Raw genomic sequence first — 11,133 nt, 5'->3', positions numbered from 1 at the left:
AAACTGTAACATAATCAACTAGATACCAACATAGTAATATACTATGTAGTTCATTTATGTATTCTTCCAATATTCATAGTGGATACAAATTCAAGGAGAACTTAAAATAGCACGTTCTCCTATCTAAATATACATAGTCTCTTCTAAGCAAAGAGAACAAAGCCAAAACCGTGCTATATAGTACTATATATAACTTACTTTTTATAGACCCTAGACACCTCAATAATAGGGAAAAGGAAGAATCAAACATCTCTTTTCTTTTTTCGGTCATTTAGAAGTGTATAAGTCATATCGTTTCTACTTTTACTAAGCAGCAGAGGGGGCGGTTACGTAGCGAACAACGCCGCCCTTCGGAAGCACTGGCATGAATTTGTTAGTGACATTGGCATTCTTGTAATCCAGCGACTCATCATTGTATATATCCCTCCATTTTTTCACCAGCATTTTGATGTCTTCTCTGTCCATGTTCTCTTCCTCTCCTGTGTATCTCCATGGCTTGGACCCTGCTGCACAATAATGAACAACTTTCACCTTGTCAAGCTCTACATTCTCTGGATGTCGCCACAGCATGGCCAAAACCAAGTTGTAAATATTTGGAATTGGCTTGTAAATGTCCCTGAAGAACATGTTCAAGAAATCCTACAAAAGTTTCACCAAAACAAAAGCCCACTTTAGTCATCTTGACAAGAGTTTAAGTTCTACATGTCTCTTAAGAGCAAATTCAAAAATAGCCAGATTTACAAGTTTCATTCAAAAATAGTCACAGTTTCAAAAGTAATAGAAATTTAGTCACTTTTCATGTAAAGATAAATCTCAACGAAAACACTGTTCAAAATCCGGAAAATACTCCAGTATAATATACTGGACCTACAGTATATTATACTGGAGTACCAGTATAATATACCAGTCCAGCATAATATGCTGGAAGTTCATACACAGGTGCTCCAATCTCCAGTATATTATGCTGGAACTTTCCGCGTGTTGGAGTTCCAGCATAATATGCTGGAAGTTCATACACAGGTGCAACGATCTCCGGTATATTATGCTGGAACTTTCCGTGATGCAGCAAAATAATGGCTATTTTTCAATGACTTTGCAAACGCTGACAGTTTTTGAATGACCAGTCCAAAAACTAGCTAGCCCGTGCTATTTTTACCGTTTCTTGATAGACAATTACATGCAAATTTTTCTAATAAGCATTTAAAGGAACCTACTATAACTAGTTAAAATACATTGATGATGTAAACAATTATTGAAGAATTAACCTAAATAGTCGTTCACCCAACTGCTTAAATTAAAAATAACCGACGGACATATAATATATTTACTGATCCATCTATAATATATATATAATCAATCTACAGTCTATGTATACCGACTAAGAAAAGTAAACATGGTGCATATAAACTCTTTGGATTTGGACAAAGATAAAATTACAAGAAGAAAAGGCCAAGAATAATGTTACCTGTTCAGCAAAAGATGTTGGAGGGGTAACTTTAAGGGTCTTCAAAAGGTCATCGTAAGTAGGGATACTGGGCTCAAATACGAACATGCCCGCGTTGAAATAAAGACTGGGCTTTGGGCCTAACTCTTCAGCCCACTGGACCTGATCTGGGCATTGTTGGCAGTACCCAATATTGTACTGTGGGCTATCGCTCCAAGACTTCTCACAGAAACAGTCCATCACGGCGTAGAAATAGGACTCTGGCAAGTCAAACAAGTGGTCTATGTTCTCAAACACCTGGATATCTCCATCCAAGTATATCATCTTGCTATACTCCACAAACTGCATTTAGTCAACATAATAATAATTAATACTCCACTCAGCAATTAGCACCAAATCAATCTTTTCTATAGATTGGAATTAAAGAAAAAGGGCGTGTAACGTATATGAGTCGGTCATATTAAAGGACTAACATGTAGTAATAGAACTTGTACACTGACAGTGTATATTAGACTTATATTGTCAATGTTTACAACTTAAATTTAAAAGACTTGACTTATATAATTATATATACTGGTAGTCTAAAAGTTTTAGAGTATTTGCATTTTAAGTGGTCGAGACTGATCCAACATTTAAACTTGAACCAGTACAACCTTTATTTTCTCACAATTGGATCACTGCACTTTTGCAATTATCGGTTCAGAATTTCACTGTTATATTTTAGTGACTTTTTCACGTATATATCTATGCTCATCATGTAAAAGTAACCAAGTGTATTAGTTGATGAACCCGTTGATAATACGTTGCATCCACCTAGTCATTTACAACATATTTTAGGATATACTAAATTAAGCTTACTATAGATAATTACTTATTGTTGTAGATAATCTTAACCTAATGATATAAGAAATTAATCTATACAGCTAAAAGTTATAACTCAAATGCAAACTTAAAAGGAAACTTGTTATACCTCCCAGATGCGGAGTTTAGAGTAGTTGATAACATAATAAGCCATAGCAAACTGTGTCTGGTTCTCAGGAGGATAAACCGGCTCGATCTCCCGGACGATGCAGCCCTGGTTGATGAGTATGTGGCGGTGTTCGTCTGGGACATCAGGTAAAACTGCCACCACAAGAGGGTAAGCAGATTTCACCTTCCTCAACCCTTTAGCCAAACCAACCACACCTTTCACATAGTCCCCGTTCCCTGCCAAGAATGTCACATAGGCACGGCTGGGCAAACTTGCAGCCTTGGCTAAACCAGTGGCACCCTTGTTTGCACGTCCAACAACATTAGGAGTCATCTTGAAATGAAAAAAAAAGAAGAGATTCTTTGTGAGTTTAGAGGGAGAAAAAAAAGTTTATTAAGAAGAGAAGATTTCTTGTGTTTTGTTGATGAGTTTTCGAGTGTTTTCCTTCTCTTATATAGGCGTTAGGCAATGTAATAAAATATCCAAAATATTAATTAAATTGCATGGGAAACAAAATCCAGATAGCTGTGTGCACGAGCACGACGTCGTGTCAATGCTTTTGACTTCGTCAGTTACAAAATAAGCGGTGCAAGTGGCGCCAAAGTGTTAAAAATTTAATACATTGTGTTAACTTTTTTTTTTTAATTTCACCAGAAATAAATTATGTTAACTCATTAAAGTTTTTATGTCATTGTATTTTATTATTAATTACCAAACTTGATAACACTAGATAACAGTCCATCTGGCCCTCCTACCATTGTTTCATTCCTACATTGCACAAAAAATTAACATCTGGATTTCGTTTCTTAATTACTAATAAAATATCACCTACTTTCTTTCCTTTTCAACAAATTAAAGATAAGCTACTTCTCGAAATCAATTTGTTATGATGGACAATTGGACATCGGCCTTTCTGTTGAAGTAAGAATAGATTAATTAATTTAGAAACCGATAAGTTTTTAGTTTCCAAATATGTGATATCTTATCTTTAGAATTTAATAGGTCAATTATGTCGCCTAAATATCTTCCTTATTTAGATCGTTAGAAATTAAACAATAAGATCATTTTGTAGTTAAGTGTAGCTGTCCGAAGGCTACACCTTAGATGGTGAGGAAGTAACACTAGCTTATGCTAAAGTCTGAGTAGCATATTAAATTACAATTATATCTCATCTTTATTTCTATAAAAAAAATTACGCTCTTACAGTTAATTTAATCGTTCAAAAGAACTTTATATATAAGAAAGAGGTTAATGAAACTATTTGCTTTCAAATAGAGAAACAAATTAAGCAGATTACAAATGCAATCTGTTAAAATTGGAAAGGAAAAAAACGTGGAGAAAAATTTGAAGATAAATATAAGTGTTTGGAAACGTATATCATGATCATTAATTTAAAATTATATTAAAAAGAATAAAAAGAATGTTTTGAATGTAGACAATTATTTTATGCATGTCTCGTGCTTACTGAACACTGTTCATATTGAGTCATCACTATTCACTACCCATCGATCAATGTCAAAAATGACAACATTTAATTAAGTCCCTATCTAGAAGAAAAACTGAATTTATTTTGACAAAGTATGAACTCCAATCCATGTAGAAGTAGAATTACGTATACAACCATGGTAATATATATTTTCAATTTTAGGTTACGAGTTCAATTCTATATCACACACATATGCTTTACCTAAAAGGTAATGTGGACTTTGTTTACTAATTTGAGCAATAAAAAATAACTATATACACAAAATATTAATGTAGTTTAAATATTCTATGAAGTCATGCATTCAACGTTTTGACCAAAGGGATAAATTAAAAGATTTTGAAGATGCAAATATTATATGTTTACTTATTCAAGCTTACGTACAATAAATACAAAATCTTTTTACTAGCAAATGGAGGTATTTGATATTTGACTAGCGTAACCGTCGCCGACCAAACACCACTTATTGATGTCAAAATTGCTACAGAATTAGCCACGTGTCCAGAAGCTTCTACGTGGTGTCACAAGCTCCAGTGTTAGATTTACTCTATACAAGAAATATTTAGTTATTAGTGCAAGTTAACAGACTTTAATTAGCGAGTAAATATTGTTTATTTTTCATATTATCATGCTGAGATTATTTAACATTATCTGTTACTGTTAGGTAAATTATCAGTCAAAAGTGGTGGAAAGTTAAAATATTGGCCCCACAAAGGTTGCCACTTCTCAACAAGATTTGCCACGTTGGCTAATTAAAAGGCAACTTCCGTGAAAAGGAGCAAATTATTATAAAATAAAGACGGTAAAATAAATAAATCGAAGACAAGTATAGAGAAATTAATATATTATTCAACTTCAAACTGATGTACATAATAAACTGAAATTTCCTCAATTTATAGAAGAAAGGAAGCTGCTGTGTAAGCTGCTTGTAAGCTGCTACTATATCAGATTTAGATAATCTTCTACCGGGAGTAATATTTATCCATAAAGGAGTACCGAAATGATAAACTTCTTCAGGAGGCTTATTTCCAATAGAGTACCAAATAGATAAACATATTTACGGCGGAGTCCCATATGGATAAGCTTCCTCAGGAAGCTTATTTACAACGGAGTACTAAATGAACATCCATAATATAATATATTTATAACACCAATAAATATTTACTACTTCTTTATTTGAGCTACTATTCTAGTCTCAGCAGTTAAGTTAGTTGGTCTTAACAGTTGAAAATCTGAAACCGGCCAAAAACATTATCCTCTGGAAATGGTTCAGTTGGACTGCTGACTATGTCGTCCAACACCAACTTTAGCTTTGGCGAACATTCATATGTAATCCCTTAACTAATTAAGGAGTGTCACGATCCCCACAATTGTGGAGCATGATTAATTGCTATTATTAAGGATTGTGGTGAGACGAGTCATGGTTAAAAATCATGAGTTAGTTTTTATGTACCTTGATTGTTCATCGGATATATGTTATATCTTTCCCCCGTACAAATATCGAGTAACTTTAATCACAAAGACTTACGCAGAATAACCATTATATTTTCGTACAAATATTTGATCCTTAATCGTTAAGATTTACAGCTATTTTACACCTACATGCATCTTGACCCCTAAGCCAGTCCTTGGATAAAAATCATATATTTTCTTAACACCTTATACCTCTTTATCATTTAAAAGGAATTACAAGACGGCTTTTAAAACATAAAGAATTTTTGCGAAAGTTACAATCTTTTACACGAATTAAAATGTTAATTAATTTAACCTAAATAAACATTAAAAAGCATAACATATTTTGAGTATAAGGTAGTGGACTCCATTTCCTATTCTGAAAATTAACACAGCTGAATTGAACCGCTAATGCGTTAATTTTTGACAGATCATTCGACTTTCTTTTAATAATTCCAAAACATTGACTAAAGGGTTAAAGTGATGGGATAAAAAAATTGTACGACGTTCTTTATTTCTTTTCTTATTTTTTCTTACGTACAATAAATACAGAAATATTTTACCCACAAATGGAGATGTTTGACTAGCGTAACCGTCGCCGAAGAAACCCAGTTGGTGTTGTTGTAACGGTTGCATCAGTCATCGAGTACTTTTTTTTTGGTCAACAGACAAAATTATATTAATTTAAACGGTAACATTACAAGGAGCTCGTTGCAATACATTACAAAAGGAGTAATCAAAAAGGTAATCATTGGAGTGATCACTTTAAAAAAAGTGGGCTGATAGATGATCATGGTCTTGATCTGCAAAAGATGTACCAAGTTCACGTGCATGCAACCTATAGGACAAGTTGTCTGGGCCAGAAATCTTCACAAGTCTTGGGTAAGCAGCTCCCTGTTGATCAGCCAAAAGTTGTGGCAGCAAAAAGGTGGGTGGTTGGGTGAAGATTGTTGTGTGGTCCTGCACGTTTGCAGTGGCGCCATTCTGAGCAAGAGTATGTACAACGTAATTTTGCTCCCTGTATGTGTGGATAATAGGAGGATTACCCAGCTGCTGGAGTAAGTACCTGCATTCCATTAAGGTGGATGAGTAGTGTAAATTGTGTTTCTTAAGCATCGAGATTACCTCTGTAGAATCCACGTTCACTTCCAATGGTATGAGTTGATGACGCCAAGCTAATTGCAAACCCTGTAATAATGCATGTAGTTCCATATAGGTGGAGTTACCTGTAGGTCGTGTACCCATGAAGCCTAGTAAACAATGTCCCATGGCATTTCGGAATACTCCTCCTATGCCATTTTTAGTTGGATTGCCTTTGGCGGCTCCATCAGTGTTTAATTTAATTTTACCTATAGGTGGTGGGTGCCATTTGACATACATGTGGGTGGGTGCCGGTGCTTGTGAATTTTGTTGGATAAGGTAGTGATATTCTACTGCTTGTGATAGCATATTCCGTATTGAAGGAGGGGGTGGTGAGTGTCGTTTAAATAGGTAGTGATTTCGGAGCTTCCAAATATGCCATACTATGAGTGGAATCAGTATACGTGGGGGCAAGTGGAATGGTAGGCTGGGAGAGGTATTGATCAATTGGTGGATGATTTAGATGGGTGGTGAGAGTAGGATATCACAAGCATGTAAGGTATGGGCAAGCCCCAATTGAGACCATATAATGGATGTGTTAGGGCATTGGAAGAGAAGATGGGTAATTGTTTCTACACTTTGAAGACAAAGATTGCATGTATTGGATTGGGTGACATGGATATGGTGAAGGTAAGTAGCTGTGGCTAATCTTTAGTGTGATATTAGCCAAAGAAAATATAGTATTTTTGGTGGTAAGTGTAGTTTCCAAAGCCAATTATGTGGGTAAGTTGTTTTAGGGTTTTCTAGTGTATGATATGATGATTTAACAGAGAATTAACCATTGGGAGTGAGCCCCCAAATGAGCTAATCGAAGGAGTGGGGGTTAGTTAAGGTTGGAATATGGATTTGGTTGATCAATGAAAGGGTGGGTTCTGGGATGACAAAAGGGAGTGAAGTGGTATCAATTTGATTGTTGAGGATGTGGTGGCTGACTGTGGCAGTTATTTCATGAGAGGGTAGTGGTCCCTCTATAGTGTTACGAAGGATAATATTAGGTCCAAGCCATGGCTCGTTCCAGAAGTGTATGTGCCTTCCTTTGGCAATATGCCATACTATGCCGTGTTGGCAAAATTTCTAACCTAGTTGTATGGCTTTCCAGATAAGGGAGGTGTTATGGCTTTGGGTGATGTTTTTGTATTTAGTCAGTAGTAGAGATGCCCACAGGGTGTTGGGACATTTAAATAGACGCCAAGCTAAATTTCCTAAAAGTGCATTATTTTTAGTAGTTAGGTTTTGAATACCCAGACCACCTTGATGCTTAGGTTTTTGTATTACAGACCATTTAATCAAGTGTAGTTTCTTTTTGTGTTGAGTAGTGCCCCAAAGAAAGTTTCTTTGATAGCGATTCATTTTGTTGATAACTTGGGCAGGTATTTTGATAAATTGCATAACATGATTTAGGAGGGTATTTAAGGTTGATTTTATAAGGGTAGTACGTCCTGCCATCGAAAACATATTGATTTTCCATCCTGACAATTTGGCTTTAAAGTTGTCTAAGATGTATTGAAAATCGTGGGATGTTGGTTTATTAGCAAACAAGGGGAAGCCAAGATATTTATCAAAAAGGACACCCTCCCTCATGTTAAAGGAGCTTAGGACAAAGGATTTGTCCAATGGTGTAACATTACGGGAGAAGTAGATTTTTGATTTAATGAAATTGATACTTTGCTCGGATTTTTGAGTAAATTGGGTAAGGGTATCAATTATTGTATGTACACTAGCGGTGGTTAGTTTGGAGGTAAGGGTAATATCATCTGCAAAAAGGAGATGAGAGAATTGGGGTCCGTTGGTTGAGAGTTTGATGGCTTTCTATTGTTGATAATCAACTAGTTGGTGAATTTGGCGTGAGAGTCTTTCCATGCATAATATAAAAAGGTAAGGTGATAGAGGATCGCCTTGCCTGATTCCCCTCGAGGGGGAGAAGAATGGGGAAGGGTGACCATTGATCAGAATTGAGATAGAGAAGGTGGTGATACAAGACATTATTAAGGAGATGATATTATTAGGGAAATTAAAGAAGTGTAATGTTTCTTTAATGAAGCCTCATTCCATCTTATCAAAGGCTTTTTCGAGGTCAAGTTTAATCAGAAAATTTGCTACTTGACCTTTCTTCTTGCGGAAGTAGTTTAGAATTTTTTGAACGATTATGGCATTATCCGAGGCTCTACGCCCTTTTAAGAAGGCAGATTGCTCAGGGCTAATTATTTTTGTTATGAAAGGTTTAATACGATGTACAATTATTTTATACATAGTATTGCAAAGACCGATGGGGCGATATTGGGTGATGAGTGAAGGGTTTTTGACCTTAGGAATGAGGCATAGGTAGGTTTTGTTAATTTGATTTGGTATTTGGCAAGTACTAAAAATCTCATTACAAAAGGAGATTATTGAGTGAGCAACTTGAGGCCAATATGTTTGATAGAAGAAGGGGTGTAGACCGTCTGGCCCTGGTGATTTAAGGGGTTGGAGAGAACGTATGGCATGATGTATTTCCTGAGGGAATAATGGGCGTGCCAAGGTGGTATGATCCAGGGCAGTTAATGTATGAAAATCAGGGTTAGGCTGCTTAATGTTGGAGTGGGCATGGGATGTGGTGAATAAGGTGTTGTAATAAGTATGGATTAAATTATTGACTAGGGGTTGTTCCGTAATCCAATTTCCTCCTAGATCTTTAAGCGCTGTGATCCTATTTCTCCTCCGTCGTTAGAGGGTTGCCATGTGGAATTTTTTTGTATTGGCGTCACCTTGTTGAAGCCAATTGATTCTTGACTTTAATCGCCAAAAGTCCTCTTCCAATCTAAGCAATTGATTAAATTCTTCTATGAGGTCCTTTTTCTAGGATTTGAAGGAAATGACTAGTGGGGTAACCAGGGGATGATTGAAGACCATTGAGACGAGCTAATAAGTTTTTCTTCCTTTTAAAAATATTTCCAAAAGTGAATTGATTCCAGTTTTGGACATCTTCAGTGAAATCATTAATTGCTTGTAGCAAATATTTATGAGGAGTCCAGTGATTGGTAATAAGAGAAGGGAAGGACGTGTGGGATGACCAAATGGTTTCAAAACGAAACAATTTCTTACGAGGAAAATTTAGTTTCAATTGAAGGAGTAACGGACAGTGGTCCGAATGGGTTCGTGGAAGGTGTTGTACATTGGCTTCAGGAAAGAGGTTGAGCCATTCATAATTACAAACAAATCTATCTAGTCTTCTAAAATTCTATTAGCTAGGCAGCGTTTGTTTGTCCATGTATATCTACTTCCTCTAAAGCCTAAGTCTAATAAATTGCAATAATTAAGACATTGGATGAATTGGTCACATCTTGAGTTATTAATAGGGTTACCCCCATATTTTTCATTTGCACGAGTTATTTCATTAAAATCGCCCCCAATTAGCCAAGGCATATGGATATTATCATGCATGCTCATTAAATGAGCCCATAACGAAGTACATGCATGCAAGTCATTTTTGGCATATATAACTGAAAATAACCAAGTAGTAGGGTTAGGAGGTACCTGTACAATAGAGTGGATAGCTTCCGAGGTCACCTTGATTTGATCAAGCTGGAGTAGGTCATCATGCCATAGCAATGCGATATCACCTGAGTGTCCTTGTGCTGGGGCTTGTGCCATGTTTGTAAAACCAAACTCCTCCTTCAAGTGAGTATGGCATTGTAGATGAGTTTCCAAGAGAGCCACGAGGACAGGTTGGTGATAATTGAGTAGCGAACGAAAATTTCTCTTGAAGTCTTGTGACTGAGCTCCATGACAATTTCATATGATAAACTGCATTTGATTACTGTGGGGGGGGGGTGTGAGGGTGGTGGAGTCTGTGGTATCTCCATTTGTGGCACTGTTGTTCCCATTAATGAGGGGATCAAGACTATCCCGTACTTTCCTACCTCTGGGTTGTTTGTTGGACGAAGATTGAGTGAGCAGCTTTGGAGTTCCGGCGGGCACATGATGATCACCTTTCTTGCATATTGTTCTTTGAGGTCGTAGTATTTGTTGTTGTTGAGGAAGTGTTGATACCCAATTTTTTCCTATATTTTTATATATGCAAAATACTTTTAAAATAGCATGTACAGGCATATATAAGCATGCCACAAAGTTTTGGTATTTTTCCTTTATTTTTTTTAAGATTTTAAAACCAATTTATTGTCTATTTTAATACTACAAAATTCAATAATTATTCCCAAACTAGCATTTTTTAGTGAATAATTTATTTCATTCTCATATTTACCCTAAGATATAATTGGGGTAATTTTTGTATATTTTTATACATTTATTTGGTATTTTTAAGCTAATTGCATATAATTGTAATTATAGCCTATTTTATGATTAACGGCATTCTATAATTATAAAATTACTTTTAGTATTTTTTACATTAATATTTATATGTTATTAATTGGTCCAGTACGTTTAATTTATTTTCAAGTCATTTTTTATACTATTTTTATAAATTAAAAAGGGGAAAACTGGCTATTTAAATGACAACCCTTTTTGTATTTCAATTTTAGCCCAAATTGGACCCCCAATCACACCCTAATCAAACGACCCAATTCTATTGTAACTCGACCCATACCCTTTCCTATCATACCCAAACCCGGTCCCCATTTAACCCATTTAATCCCAGCCGTTGATCTT

General features: G+C 35.7%; 1 protein-coding gene across 1 annotated transcript; it reads right to left on the bottom strand.

The window, feature by feature from the left end:
• Nucleotides 1-142: 142 nt before the first annotated feature.
• Nucleotides 143-2,819, bottom strand: LOC109210734 (galactinol synthase 2-like). The gene is made up of 3 exons (XM_019374190.1): nucleotides 2,415-2,819; nucleotides 1,466-1,786; nucleotides 143-639 (listed from the first exon to the last, which is right to left on the bottom strand). Exons 1-3 carry the CDS (start codon nucleotides 2,745-2,747, stop codon nucleotides 307-309), a joined length of 987 nt encoding a protein of 328 aa, XP_019229735.1. The 5' UTR covers nucleotides 2,748-2,819; the 3' UTR covers nucleotides 143-306.
• Nucleotides 2,820-11,133: the final 8,314 nt, after the last annotated feature.

Source organism: Nicotiana attenuata, unplaced genomic scaffold (genome assembly GCF_001879085.1).
Source record: "Nicotiana attenuata strain UT unplaced genomic scaffold, NIATTr2, whole genome shotgun sequence".
NCBI classification, from domain to species: Eukaryota; Viridiplantae; Streptophyta; class Magnoliopsida; order Solanales; family Solanaceae; genus Nicotiana; species Nicotiana attenuata.
The sequence above is the reverse complement of the archived record's forward strand: the minus strand, read 5'-3'. Positions and strand labels throughout refer to the sequence as shown.